The 15260-nt window shown below is 36.4% G+C and overlaps 1 protein-coding gene and 1 long non-coding RNA gene across 5 annotated transcripts; one reads left to right on the top strand and one right to left on the bottom strand.

Moving 5' to 3' along the window:
• The first annotated feature begins 1131 nt into the window (after nucleotides 1-1131).
• On the top strand, nucleotides 1132-6037 carry LOC141350440 (uncharacterized). The gene is made up of 3 exons (XM_073855556.1): nucleotides 1132-1446; nucleotides 1536-1950; nucleotides 4504-6037. The coding sequence occupies exons 1-3, from the start codon at nucleotides 1291-1293 to the stop codon at nucleotides 5661-5663; spliced, it is 1731 nt and encodes a 576-aa protein (XP_073711657.1). The 5' UTR covers nucleotides 1132-1290; the 3' UTR covers nucleotides 5664-6037.
• A 376-nt stretch (nucleotides 6038-6413) lies between these two features.
• On the bottom strand, nucleotides 6414-9659 carry LOC141350444 (uncharacterized). 4 transcript variants are annotated; one of them, XR_012358543.1, is made up of 6 exons: nucleotides 8937-9659; nucleotides 8467-8510; nucleotides 7744-7835; nucleotides 7499-7574; nucleotides 7339-7437; nucleotides 6414-6569 (listed from the first exon to the last, which is right to left on the bottom strand). It is a non-coding gene; the product is annotated as an uncharacterized lncRNA (long non-coding RNA). The 4 variants fall into 4 exon arrangements; XR_012358541.1 differs by having other exon boundaries at nucleotides 7503-7574; nucleotides 8937-9652; XR_012358542.1 differs by having other exon boundaries at nucleotides 7339-7574; nucleotides 7744-7831; nucleotides 8937-9657.
• Nucleotides 9660-15260: the final 5601 nt, after the last annotated feature.

The raw sequence follows: 15260 nt of genomic DNA, 5'->3' as shown, positions 1-15260 counted from the left end.
CCCATTTATCTGGGTTATATTGGATGCTTTTTCTTCATTATTAGCTATATGTATATGTTGGCACAATTATATTGTTTTTATTTTATATGTTAATATGCTAGTCTTTAAAAGGAAGAAAATGCTTCACAATTTATTAAGTTCAGTATTTTACGCAGTGTTTGTACTGCATTTATACTGTAGAAATGTCATTTGTGCCATTCAGCCTATGCCATAATGATAATGTGAGCCATACAGTTAACAGCAATATGCATAAATACCATATTTTGGGGGGCATTTTAACCTTTATTTGAAAGACAACTCTGGCAATGTGGACTCTTGATATTTAAAAGGAGTGAGGACGACGTTCACGTGCCAATGCTAAATATAAACCTTTGTCAAGTTTGCCCCCTAATGGTTGTTGGAGTAAATTAATATTTCTTGGACAACACAAATAAACAAGATTTTGTAATGAAAGACTTTATACCGGTATGTGAATTCTGTTTTACACACAAACAGAATTTGCATATAGACCATGTCAAAAGATGTAAACAACTCCAGTCCAGAAGAACTTCCTGCCTGTTTCAGTTTTTTAACACTAAACATTGGGATAAAATACAACCGAACATAATAGAACTGAATCAAAATGTTAAACATCTTAAAGATAATGATATATGTGAAATTAAAAAACAATCACAAACTGAAACAGAAAGTGTTTCTGGACCAATGTTGTTTACCTCTTTTGAAATGACTAAAACCCGTCTATTCTTATTTGAAAACCACGCCCCTCTATTTAAGTTCATGTAAATTATAATTTCAGATTTCTATTTATTTTTTCTAATTTTTCTTGTGTTGAGCCTGTAATACTTAACTACACTGTGAATGTATAGTTGCCTTTGTGGTTTATATAATTTTGTACTCAATTAAAAAAAATAATTAAAACCACGCCCACCGGGGGGGAAACAATCCAACAGTCTCCATTGACTATATTGAGGCCGCCTCCTTGTCATTTCTGGCTTATAACAAAAAACAGAATAATGCCTAAAAGCTGCTATGTGACAAGATGTACAGCTAACAAGCCAAAAAACCTAGAAATAAGTTTTTATAAGCTTTTATAAGTTTTTTATAAGTGTCGTCTCTCTCCCGTACAGCAGGAGGCGCAGCAGCGCTGTAGTCCGCCGATAAACCCACTAAAGAAAGAAAGGAAAAGTTCGCGCTTGATGTGTTTTTGTATCCTCAGTGTTTTTCTCTCTTCGTTTTTTTATTGAGTGTAAACAGAGTCTTGTCTCTGTGTATTTTAGTGTTGAATTGTTGATGATGACAGATGAGATGTGCTGTAAATCAGTAGGAACTGATCTGTCCATGCTGGATATTGATGATTTGATCACAGAAATCTCTCAGCTGAAGAAAGAAGTGGCGTTACTGGAGGCAAAACTGAGGTTAAGAGGAGATGACGGAGTGAAGAGAGAGGTTTGTACAGCTTAAACATCCTTTACCTGAATCACTGTCTGTTTGACGAAATGAAATCATTATAATCTGTCTGTGTGTTGTGTTGTCAGGATGTGGATTGTTGGGAATCTTCAGTGTATGTGACTAATGTTGTGAGTCTGGATCCAGTGTGGATGAGCAGAGATCAGAGCCGCACACAACAGCCACTGCTGGACTCTAAACTCTCTGAAGAGAAATCCAGACACACACAGGACTCAGATCTCAGTCTGACTTTACTCTGTTATACTGAGTCAAAGCTCACAGACACTCAGGACACTACAGTGTGTGACAGTAATGAGGGCTTACAGGAGGACCAAACCTCCACAGAGTCTCTGGATTCTGTCTGTAACGCTGGAGAACAGCAGCAGATCCTGAAGATGTGTTCAGTCAAACTGATCGACTTCAGGAACCTGATGATGAAGATTAAAACTGAACCCACAGAAGAGGAAGATCCCACTGAGGAAAATGATGATTTTATTCCGTCAGGTATGTCTCTGTCTCCTCAATTATTGTAATTTTTTTAAATTCTTGAGCACCTGTTTTATAAAGTTTTTTAAAGGAGTTTAGGATATATTTAATACTTGATGAGCAACAAGCATGTGGGTTTAAAAATAACTTAATCTTATTCTAGAATTGTCACGATAAATGCTGGTACACACTCATAATACCTGGCCGATAACATTCTGATCACACAGCTGATATTATTCACAGCTTTTTCATGTACTACGGCTTTTGATCAGTAAGAAAGAACTTATCAATCTAAAATCACGGTTTGTTTGAGTCGATTATAACATGCATTTGAAAAAGCAACACTCGTCAAACATAATAATAAACTAAAGCAAAAGGGCAATTATTCAATAAGAATGTTTATAAATGAAGCCAATTTCACAGCATTCTTTTTTTTAAACAGTAATAAATACTTATAAAAATGTTTCAACTTATTCCTACAATGAGTAATGTGAAAAAATGACATTAATGTATAAAATGTTTACTTAACAGAATTACATTTTTAATGCCAAAGTCATTGTGATCATTGCGAAAAATACCACATTTTATATCATTAATTGTTAGATTCATTATCTGAATTCTTTTGGATACCAGCAATTGTATAATGTCCAGCCAAAACCTTCGTACAATTTCACACAATCAGAAAAGATGATACAAATCTCCTGGTTCATTTTCATAAAAGTTACTGTTTTAAGAAATCATTAGTTGGATAAATCCTATTCATAATTTTAAACTGCATTTCTTTCATCTTTGGTGGGACAGGGATCATCTAATCTTTCTTATTGTCTCCTTACCAAAATCTTTGAGAATATAATCTCTTTTGAGCAAGCTTGTTTGGCAGTTTCTTATTAACTTGTTGCAAAGTTGTCTTAAGGTAGGAATGATTTTTGAGTGTATTATATCCTGCTTAACCATAGCTACTAGTGATACTGGTAGAGCTTTCAGATCAATTGGACCATTTGATTAAGTACTCCTTTGGTGACTGTAAGAAATTGAGCCATTTACATTGGTGTTCATTTGTTATAGGGGTGCAGCATATGAAAATGAGTACAAAGAGGGATAATGGCCATTTACATAGATATTCTTGGTTTCTCAAAGGGTACAACATTAGCATTAGGGGTGGGGAAACAGATTTCAAAAGAGACTGACTTTGTTCAGGGTTCATTCCAACTCCGATGAACCCTGAGTGCTTTGTGTACTTTGCTACCGCTTCGATTGAATAAACTACTTTTTAAATGAGACCTTCAACGTCCTCATCATTTCTCTTATACTACCCAACAAAATTCTTTACTTCTGCATCAGCGTTTCACACTCCTGTCCAGTAATTGGCAATAAATTTGTTTAAAAATAAACCTATTAAAGCTCAAATCTTGTTGAAATTGATAACACAGAATAACATAAAATTACTAGTTTGATCATAAAAACCTTTTAGCAGCACTGTAAAAAAAGCTTTGCTGCCTTAAATTTTTTTGTTAAATCAACTAAGATTTACAAGTCATGTCAAAAAAGATGAGTTGTCACAACTTATAAAATATAGTTGAGAAAAGTCAACTTAAATTTATAAGCTATAACAACTCACCTGTAGTTATAACAACTCATCTCTAGTCAAGATAAATAATAGCAAGTTGAGATGACTTGTAAATCCGAGTTGATTCGGCAAAGAAATTTAGGGCAGCAGAGTATTTTTTACAGTGAGTTTATTTTACAGGATGTGTGTCTTCCATAGTTTTTTCACAATTTTCAGTTTTGTTTAAAAAAATGTAAGTGACAGAGAGAGGCGCCATGATGCAGATGATTATATTTAAAACAACATCTCTGGTCGCTTGAAATGCATAAAACTGAACAAATACATTAGTCCAAACACATAGACATAGTAGGATCCTTCAGACTGACGTGGGGGCGGATTTATAACAAAAATTAAAATGTCAGAAACAGAATGCGGCACACTAATCGAATGACCTGGATTGTCTTTTTTTGGAAATGAAATTTCTAAAAATCGAAATTGGAAAAACGATTAATTGCACAGCCTTATAGTTTCCAGTGCAATTTCCGGGTTTGAGTCAAATGGGTGTCAATAACGGGGTGTTCTGTTAATTGCGGGTTTGTCCCGGGCAAGACACTGAATTGTGTGTCCATGAGATTAACCATACGGTGCAGGGTAGCCTATATAGCGGGCGCGTGCTAGAAGGAGATGTGCATGTGCGTAGTAAAAAAAGACAAAAATATTTACGGAGTTGTCTACCCCATCTCATGACACAATATTAGATTATTTTATTTATTTTTATGAGATATTTAAAAATTTTGTTGACATTTTGTTGATTTTGCGCTGAGTTGCAAGATCGTGGAATTGCGAGAAACTGGAAGGACTGTTATGTTTCCAAAAATTGTGCAATGACCCAGTTGTAATAACAGGACTGACAACTGTCTTTCTGTCTCTGTGCCAATATAGAAAAAGATACAGAATCTCAATTCATTCTTCTTTGTGTAAATAAGACTGAAAAGATCATTTAATTTGTATTGTGTTTCTTTCAGATGTGAAGAGTGAATCATGTTGTGATATAGAAATAACGTCCTCAACATCAAAAGAGCGACTGACAGCACAAACTCTGCACAAACAGACATTCAGCTCACAGAGACATTTAGAGAGACATGAGACAAAACACACAGAACATGAACGCTTCACCAGATCTGAGACCAGTTTTACCAACTTACAAGAGAAGAAACTTCATGCAGAAGACCACAGAAAGAAGAAGAAGAAGATGATGAAGAAGAAGCAGTTTCACTGTGAGCAGTGTGGGAAGGGTTTTGTTGTCTTATCTCAGCTAAAAGTTCACATGAGGACACACAGTGGTGAAAAGCCTTTCTACTGCACTGAATGTGGAAAATACTTCAAAACCAAACAAGGTCTTGATATTCATCAGAGAATTCACACAGGAGAAAAACCACACGAATGTCCTCACTGTAAGAAGAGATTTAGCCGTAAACATAATCTGAAGTGTCACATGCTTTTACACACCAATGAGAGACAGCGTCACTTTAGGGATTCAAGTTCATCACAGCAGAATATTCACTCTGAAGAGAAACTCTATCAATGTTCACACTGTGATAAACCTTTCTGCAATAAACATCAGCTGATAATCCATGAGAGAATTCACACTGGAGAGAAACCTTATCACTGTAGTGTCTGTGGCAAGAGTTTTAGTCAATTATCAAACTTTCAAAACCACCAGAGACTTCATACAGGTGAAAAACCTTACAAATGCTCTCAGTGTGACAAGACGTTTGCTTATTCAGCTTCCTTAAAAGGCCATCATAGACTTCATACTGGAGAGAAACCTCATCACTGTAATGTTTGTGGGAAAAGTTTTAGTCAATCGTCAAACTTTCAAAAGCACCAGAGACTTCATACAGGTGAAAAACCTTACAAATGCTCTCAGTGTGACAAGACGTTTACTCGGTCAGGTCACTTACAAGACCATCAGAGAGTTCATACAGGTGAAAAGCCTTACAAATGCTCTCAGTGTGACAAGTCGTTCACTTCATATGGTAACTTAAAAACCCATCAGAGACTTCATACAGGAGAGAAACCTTATGTCTGCTCTGTCTGTGGAGAGAGATTCACTCATTCTGGAAGTCTTCAGCATCATCAGAAGAAACATCCTGAAGAACAAACTACACTGAAATCATCATAGCGCCTTAAACTGTTTACACACTAACCATGTGTATTCGGTGTGAATTTGAAGAGTTTGGTTCCAAAACGTGATAAATGCCATTTTTAAAAAAAAGAGTTTCCTCCAAAATCAGTATGGTATCTGGTCCGTATTAAAAAGTAAATTCTTAATTTCACACAAAATCCGATATCCGCCGTGTTATTCCGTCATTTTTTCTCCCTTTTTTTTCCAAAACACGATAAACGCCAGTCCTCTCTCTCTGCAGAATGCAAAAAATCTACTCAACAAATCACGGCGCTCCATTCCACGCATTGTAAAGAACGCATTTTCACAATTTTCTATTGTTCTAAAGCAGCTATACATGAAATTGAAATAAAGAATTTTTTTGTGATCAATTCTTTATTTTCTTTATCGCAAAGCAGTTTTAACGCACTTTTTAACACTAAATATAGATAATTTAGTTTTAAAGACAATACTAACAAAAAGATTTGCTGTACATATCATGTTTTAGTGTAATTATTACAAGAATGCAACTTGCTGCTCATTACCTACAGTACAACCCCATCCATAAAACTAAACACCTAAAGTAGGTAAAGTTTGAATGTGAACGATGGCATGTGCCTACCCTTTCTAAATAAACATGAAAGCAGCTGTTAAAATTGATCTTTTATAGATAAAAACAAATTCTTTCAAACAGTTAGGTTTCCAGTTAGTAGTGTGGAAGTGGAATATTCCAAATACAGAATAAAAACATAAAATATGAAAACAAAATAATATTTAAAAGTCATTTTATTCATCTGAATAGAAAATTTTTTATAGGAAAACTGCAAATATGAATTTTGTTGTAGGTTTAGCTCACAGTCTTCTTATGGCCACCAACACCCTTCCATTCTGGCTCATACTCTACTTAAAACCCAATGAAAGCATCTAAAGAGAAAACAAAAGTTATTTCATTTTCAAAAATGATGCATTTTTAGCCCATGTATAAAAAAAATCTTGTTATTGCACATCAGGGTGTGTGTGTGTGTTCTTTAATGGTCTGTCTAGAAACATAGCATAGCCATCTGATGAAGGAAGAAAGCTGTTGTGTTTAAGGTGACAATAAGCTTCAATCAAGATCACCTACAGTGCATTCAGAAAGTATTCAGGGTAGACCCCTTTCACATTTAAATTTTAAGGTAGTTGCATGATACTGTAATTGTTTAGATATTTTCCTCATAAATCTACAATACATACCCCATGACAAAGTAAAAACTGAATTTTTGAAACTTCTGCAAATGTATGAAAAAAGAAATATTATATTTACATTATACAGATCATTTGCATCAATATCTGCAATTTAGCTCAGCTGCCTCCAATTTCTCATGAAGATATTTTGAGGAATGTCTGTAACCAAACTGACCGGAAGAACCATTGACTTCCATAGTAGGATAAAAGAATACTATAGAAGTGAATGGTGCTTCTGATCGCTTTGGTTAAAAATAAATCCAGGAGTTGCAAAGATTGCTTTGTCATACCCAAAAAGACCGGAGGCTGTAACTGCCACTTCAAAAGGTGCTTCAACTAAGTACTGAGTAAATGGTCGGAATACTTAGGTCATATCAACTTTAACACCCCCCCCCCCCCCCCACAAAGAGATGCAGAACAGAGCAAACATTTACGTGTGGGTCAAACAGCCTTTTGTGCAGTCACTTACCAATAAAAGCTAAGATGGACTCCAGACCTTCTGGACTGTCTGTGAGAGACTTCAAACTCGCCCAGACCAACAAGGCATCTTGTTAGCAGACATCTCGACCTGATCAAAAAATTTGATTAGATGATGGTCTGGTCCTATTTTTAATATATGTTTTACAAACTTACCACAGGTGATCTGGCAAAGCAAAGACTTATAAAACAGCATCTTCCCAAATCTCCTCTTCAGGCTCATCTTAGCTATCATTGCGTTTGATAAAGTTCAGAAAAAGAAAAACATATTTCATTAGTATACAATCATAAATGTAATGTTTTGGTTAGAAATACAATAAACTGTGGCCCAAGAACAACTTTGAAAGAAATAAAGAATGTTTCCATTTTTTGTCATGGTACACTGTTACTTCATTACTTTTTGAGTGGTACAGATTGGGCATCTGGAAAGACACATGACTTCACCTCTGTGTATTTTATCACACTTCTTCAAATTGCATTGTAATCTGCCTACAATATAAAACACATAATAAAACAAAAAACAAATAATGGCCCCTTTTCAAAAGAAATATAAATTGTGAAATACAAAACATTGTATCTTAGTTATTATGATTAGTAGAATTTGACCTGAATACAAAACAAATACTAAATGCATTGTAATGTTGTAGGGGAGATGCTTCAAAAATAAATTGTAAATGATTGATTTCTATTGCAACATGCTAGCTTGGTGGTGCGTTACAATGGTGGGTGGTAGCTCATGGACATAGCCATCATTTAAAAAATTATGATTAAAACCATAATACATAAAGATATGTACAAAAATAATGCTGTTATGTACACCACCACAAAGACCAATTTTATATGTCAACATGAAGCCTCTCTAAAACTTATGTCAACATCCACTCTGAACTATGAATTAACTTTTGTCTCTGTCTATTGAAAACAAAGGGTTTGAAATATGTAAGCCTACATACTGTAGAAGGAATAGTGACATACAAAAGAAATGAATTGCTGTGCTGAACAATAACCATTGTATCCTAAATTATTTTCTTATATTTTCCAAATGACAATGATAAACCAGATATGCACTTTTTGAGCACTTGTGTTTTGGATGCAAATATAAACACAAAGTAATACTTACTCTTCAGCCAAATTGAAAACATCAAAACACAACAAGAAAATGACCTGTAAAGAAAAGTGAACATAAATATACAATAGCTATTAATCCAGAATTGAAATTCTTAACAGTTTTAACAGGCTAACGTTACTGTAACCTGTGTGCCCGTACTGTAAGTTAAATAGCCTTACATTTAACTTACGCGTCAAACCCTACATTTAAATAACTTGCGTTATAATTAACTAAACAATGTCAAATAAATTTGAAGAACGAGGATAACACATTTTTAAAGAAGGTAACGTTAAAGACAAATAAAAGATCTGCACTACATTAGCTCAGATGCGTCACGAGCTCAGTCAAACCACTGCATCAACATTCAACATTAAAGTTCAGAATATTTGAGTCATATCGAATTAACTGTTACTAAAAAAAAAAAAAACAACATAACTGTGAACTTATTTTAATGACGTAACCAGGAATTAATAAAAACTTACCTTAGAATTTGCCATAGAAATGAAAACTGTCGTCTGAGGTAAACGGTTAAAATCCAAATCCACTTTGAACTCACGAGGACGGAGGCGCGCGCCCGCAAATACGTGTGTTCGACTTCTTGCTGCGCTGACAGGTTGATAACGTCAATTTACCGCGAGAGTGTAATTTCTTGACTCGCTCTCGCGATACATTGACGTCATCAACGTATGATGTCGGTTCTCGCAGCGCAGCATGAAGTCGAACATGACTAATAACCATAGCTAATAACACATATAACAAAAGACAAAATGTTAAAAAAACAATAAAGATGGTAAAAAAAAGATGTCCCACGTCCAGACGGAACTGAAAATGAGAACTTGTTTAACAATAAATATTTTTTCTATTAAAATAAACAGAAATATTGTGCTTTTAAAACATAGCTTTTTAGATCTTCATCCGGGGGTGGGTTCAATTATTTCATAAACATGCATGCACATTTTGTTCTAAATGGACAGAGCTTTATAAAAAAATAAAAGAAATGTTTTTATTATAATAAAAGTGTAGTAACTGGTTTTTGATTTAACAACAACAATAAACATAAAAAATGATCTGCTAAGATAATAACAACCAATGATAATTATTTTAATAATTTAATAATAATACTTATTTTAAAAATAAAATATTTAAAAAAATTATTAGGCCCTATGATTAATGGCAAACTAATGGGGGCTAGCTAAAAAAAATATGGGGCATGTGTGGGTTTTCTGTGGGCATGCCCACTAAAAACCCCCATGGGGCTCAAAAGGGCAAAGTCATAAGGAGCCTGCTCGCCCTGCCCATATGGGCCCTGTGTGGGGCCCATTTGGGATGTGGTGTGAGTTTGCCCTGCCCACACTGTCCCACAGTAAACCCCACAGTGGGCCCGCATGGGCATGTTTTGCTTACAAAAGGCTGAGGGAGCTGTCTGTGGCACCGTAAAGAAAGCTGAGAAAAGGTTGGATGTTATTACATTATTAATGGTATTCTTAAAATTTATATTTCAAACGTTATATTTAAGACATTGTGATGAAAATATACTAAAAATAAAACAACCATAATAATGCTTACAAAAATAGCCTAATCCATCTCCTGAATTCATCATATGGAAATCACATGCCCCACCAGTGTTAAAATCAATGTAATAGTAAACATAAAATATTTGTAGCTTCTTAAACTTTATATAATATGAGCAACCTAGAAAAATATTTACCAAAACTGCACTTTTTTGAAAGGGAAAAATAAAGATACAAAGATGATTTATTTGCATGTGTCAAATATATTTTTAACTTGATCAATTACTTTTGTTAAATTTTAAAAATATAAGTATTTTCATAAAATGAGTTTTTACATTTTTATCTAAAGGATTCACAAATTAAAATGTCATAAAACAACCGTTTACCATTCACCGTTGTTTCAACATTGTATCAATGTCAACGTTGAAGGTTGGTCATGCCTGCTTGGTGGTCAGGCTGGCTTGTCTTAGCTGGTTTAAGCTGGCCAGGCTGGGAGACCAGCTTGACCAGCCTGGGAGACCACCTTGACCAGGCTGGGAGACCAGCTAAAACCAGCTATTTCCATCTTAAACCAGCTAAAACCAGCTTGACCAGCTTAAGCTGGTTTTAGCTGTTTTTTTCAGCAGGGAGAAAAGCAACCATTACATTTTAAGGTAAGAATGAAACTACGATTGTATATCTTATGTTTTTAACTGAATGGCGTATGCGGTCAACAAATACTTCCGGAAGACGCACCGAAATCCTGGACAGGACGCGTCCAGGAAGAATGACACGTATGGGCACCCTATAGATGTAACAATGCAGAGCCAATATTTGTTCTTTAACCACCAAATTAATTCAATTTGTAATAGCCAACAGAGGGGAAAATCAAGCACTTATCATAGACATCTTCACAACAAAACAGCATCATCAAAGATGTTGACGCAAGGGTCCTCGTCCTCTCCGTATTTATAGCCAAAAGTGCCAGATTACTGGTCCTAGTGTGTCCACTGCTGTTCCTCGGGTAGTTTTTTTGTGTATCCATTTTGGTGTAATTGGCTAAATTTCTAAACTCGCTATCAAAAACAAACTGCCGTGCATTAAGGTCAAAAGTTCACCGGGCGCTGCACCCATTGGCCAAAGAAGATCACCTGTTTGGGCGTCATGATATTTTAGCTAAATATATATTTTTAAATTATTATTTAACTCCCTTTTTTAACAACATGAAAACACTATTCAAACATGACATTAAAAAATAAATATTAAAAATTACAGACATTTCTTGGGGGTGCTGGGCGGGTGCTTTGGATATTATAGGGAATGTTAATGTACGTCACCGCAGTGTTGCATTATGGGACGTGGGCGCCATGTTTAGAGGCACCGCCGACCGCTATGCCATTTAATTGTGCGTGTGTTCAGTTAAAAACTAGGTAAAATTGAAGAAGAACGGAAGAAATCGTGAAGTTGAAAGAAAAAGAGAATGGACCCTATCGGGAGAAACTAAATGCTACTGCCAAAAAACTTTATTTGGACAAATAAACAACATAGATCCACGATTTAGCAGCCCAAGACTGGATTACGGATCCAGACGCACTACCTCCGCTTACATATCTGATAAATTACCTTGTTTTTGCAGGACTTTATTTACACTTTGCAGGAGTTTAAGACCTATAAATCTCTTCAAGCTTTAAGTAAGATGACACTTCTTCTTTTGAAGTCTTATGACGGTTGGCAAACCAGCTATTTACTGACAATGTCTTAATGATTCTATAAAAAAACTTCTCCGTTGTATTCTGTGCAATGAATCAACACATGTTCATAAGATGGCACTTCTGTTTTGGCCAAGTTATTAAAACAAACAAAATGTTAAATATTTAGCTAACGTTATGTTATTTAAAGAGTCACAAGCAGTGGGTTTGAGCAGTTGCATTTAATAAAAAATATTTGTTACAATCGTCAAAATTGTCTAAATATTTATTTTTATAACTCATGTGGTTAGGGTGATCAGAAATGAATGAATCATCCTATCAATAACTTACATTTACAAGTTAGTTTGACAGTGTTAGCATAAAAACAAGACAATTTAAGTAGTTCTGACGTTTTTTCTCCTGATTGCAGCAGGCAAACCACGCGATCCGGCGTCTTTTCGTCAGCTCCTGCACCGGCTTCCCTTGTTTTTTCCACGAATAAAAGCTGAAAAAACGTTTTCCGTTGTCAAGTTTCCTCCCTGAACGATCGCGTGACCTGCTTGATCGAGCAGTATACTGACCAAACATATCGAAGTTTATTAAAATCTTGACAGAAAATACAAAAACAACCTCCAACACATGAAATCTAATACAGCGGGACAGGACGCGATCCTGCAAATTTGGCGGATTACCCATAATGCAACACCGCGTGACGTCAACTCCACATTCCCTATAGCCGGAGCTACAGCACCACCTAGCTCCTCCCTGGCGCCGCCACTGCAAACATATAAATAAAAAACAGTGCTGTTCATGTTTTTCAGATTGATTTAACAGCACTTTAGTCTGCCTAAATTGAAAGTAATCAAAAGTAAAGTATAATAATATTGCATTCAGTTCTTATTACAATAGTAATCCTTACCAAAAAGTTGACCAGTCAAGAACTTGTAGGATGGTGTCAAATCCTGACTAAAGGTAGCCCCTCTCCAGAGAGCTCAACATCACATCTTCATGCAGCCATATGTCTGTCTCTCCATCTCCAAGCTCATCCATAAACTGTATATGAAATGATACATTCTACATGCACAAAGATCTAAATCTGGTCTTTGATATCATTTGAAATGTCTCAGTGTAGTGGCGCTTTTCCATTGCATAGTACCCCACGGTTTAGTTTAGTTTGGGTCGGGTCAGTTCATCTCACTTTGGCGTGGTTAGCTTTTCCATCGAGTTTAGTAACACTTCGCAGTGGGGTGGATTATAGGCGTGTCGTTATATTTGCGCTGCCTACTGCTGTGACATCATACAAGTGAGAGTGTTGTACATTCCCATACACTTTTTTTTTATCAGTCCGCCACAAAATTAAAATTGGCCACCACAAATAGATGTTTGCACATCGCGTTTATCACTACCTCTGTCTCACATGACAGTTTCTGTACAAACACCGCGGCATCAGTCGACGGCGCTCCACTGAACCCTTATTGAAGTTGCATTTAAGCATATATAATGCTGACGTGCTCGTCGCGAATGTTCCACCACAAACTGTATGGAAAAATGACCCAACCCAAACTAAACCAAACCAAACCCTGGAGTACTATGCAATGGAAAAGTACTTCATAAGTGGTACAATGGTTTTACTCCTATAACTAGTGTTGTAGTCAATACCACCTAATCCGAGACCAAGTCATGACCAAGACCAAGACAGGCCGAGACCAAGACAAGACCAAGACCAGAGCAAGTCAAGACCAGAGCAAGTAACTGCATTAAAATGTGGAATATGCATATGATTAGGCACTTCTTGTCAGTGTGTGTGCATGTGTGTGTGTGCGTGCGTGCAAATTGTACTGTTGCTGCAACCTGAGCAGCCTCCTAGCTGCTACAAGCACACTCTGAAAGTGGCAGTGGAGGGTAGAGCACACAGCCCCGCCCCTCCCCCTGCCTGCAGAAGAGTGTCTGATACCAGGCACTGTTGTGCTTTCCAACCACATGGGGGAGCTGCAAGTCATTTTTACATGGAAACTACATAGTGTTGCTTTTAATAAGAAATAACATTATAAACCAATTCTTTCTGGCAAAATTAACAGCATGAGGAGAGCGTTGCTGCGCGTGGCCATTGTGCTTTCACTGTGCGGCTGTGTTTGCAGCGCATACTGTGCAGTTTAATAACAGTAGAAAAATCTCAGGTTCACATTACTTTATTTTACATGCATTCATGAACAAAACCTCTTCAAGAAGCTTTTTGACGGTCAGCTTATATAACTGTGATTTGTTTAATCCACATTGTTTTGTGCTGTTCTGGTCAGTGTAATGACAGATATAGACACAAAACACAATTATAGACATAAAAAGCCCATGGCACATCATTAAATCTGTTCCTCTGAAGTTTGACGATAGTAATATGGTAATAATAATAATAATACATTTTATTTGGCCGACGCCTTTCTAGACACTCAAGGACATCTTACATATTACAAAGGACATTAAAAAAGGTAATACATTAAAATACATAAATTCATAGTAATACATGTTAAAAGACAGTATAATACAAAAAATGTTTAAAGATTAAATGCTTTCTTAAAAAGATAAGTTTTCAACAATTTTTTTTAAAGAATTGACTGTGTCTGCCTGTCGAATGTGGGAGGGCGTTCCAAAATCTTGGAGCAGCACGACTGAAGGCCCTGGCTCCCATTGTGGAGAGACTGAAATTGGGTGTAACAAGGAGGCCAGTCGAAGGTGAGCGTAGGGATCGTGCAGGGACATATTCAGATAGGACGTCAGAGATGTAGCTGGGTGCGAGATTATGGAGTGCTTTGTAGGTGATGATAAGAATCTTAAAATCAATACGGAAATGAACAGGGAGCCAGTGTAGTGTGATAAGGATAGGTGTGATATGTTCAAATGATCTGGTACCAGTGAGGATTCGAGCAGCAGAGTTCTGAATAAGTTGAAGTCTATTTATCAGCTTAGAAGGGAGACCTATGTAAAGGGAATTACAATAATCCAGACGTGACGTGACAAGGGCATGGATTAGGGTTTCAGTGCTGGCTTGTGTCAATGATGGTCTGAGCCTGGAAATATTTCGGAGGTGAAAGAATGAGGTCTGTGTAAGTGATTTAATCTGGGATTTGAATGATAGGGAACTGTCCAAAATGACACCAAGGCTTTTGACTTGAGTTGTAAGGGAAGGGGGGGGGTCGAGATATCATTAATGATTATATTGAGGTTTTGCTGTTTTGAGAGAGTAGATTTGGAGCCGATGAGCAGAACTTCTGTTTTATTGGCATTAAGTTTCAAAAAGTTTGTATTCATCCAAATTTGAATATCTTGAAGACAGTTGGTGAGGGAGGTAGGTGGAAAGGGAAATGTAGGTTTGGATGAAATATAAAGCTGAGTATTGTCAGCATAGCAGTGGAAACTTATTTTGTGGTGTCTCATAATCTTACCCAGGGGAAGCAGATATATGATGAAGAGGAGTGGACCCAATACTGACCCCTGGGGAACACCCTGAGGCAGGGACGCACAGGCCGATTTAAAATGTTTGAGTTTTACAAAATGTTGACGATTCGTGAGGTATGAACAGAACCAGGAGAGTGCATCCCCTATGATACCAATACTGGCCAGACGCTCAATGAGA

This window comes from Misgurnus anguillicaudatus, chromosome 18 (assembly GCF_027580225.2).
Source record: "Misgurnus anguillicaudatus chromosome 18, ASM2758022v2, whole genome shotgun sequence".
NCBI classification, from domain to species: Eukaryota; Metazoa; Chordata; class Actinopteri; order Cypriniformes; family Cobitidae; genus Misgurnus; species Misgurnus anguillicaudatus.
The sequence above is the reverse complement of the archived record's forward strand: the minus strand, read 5'-3'. Positions and strand labels throughout refer to the sequence as shown.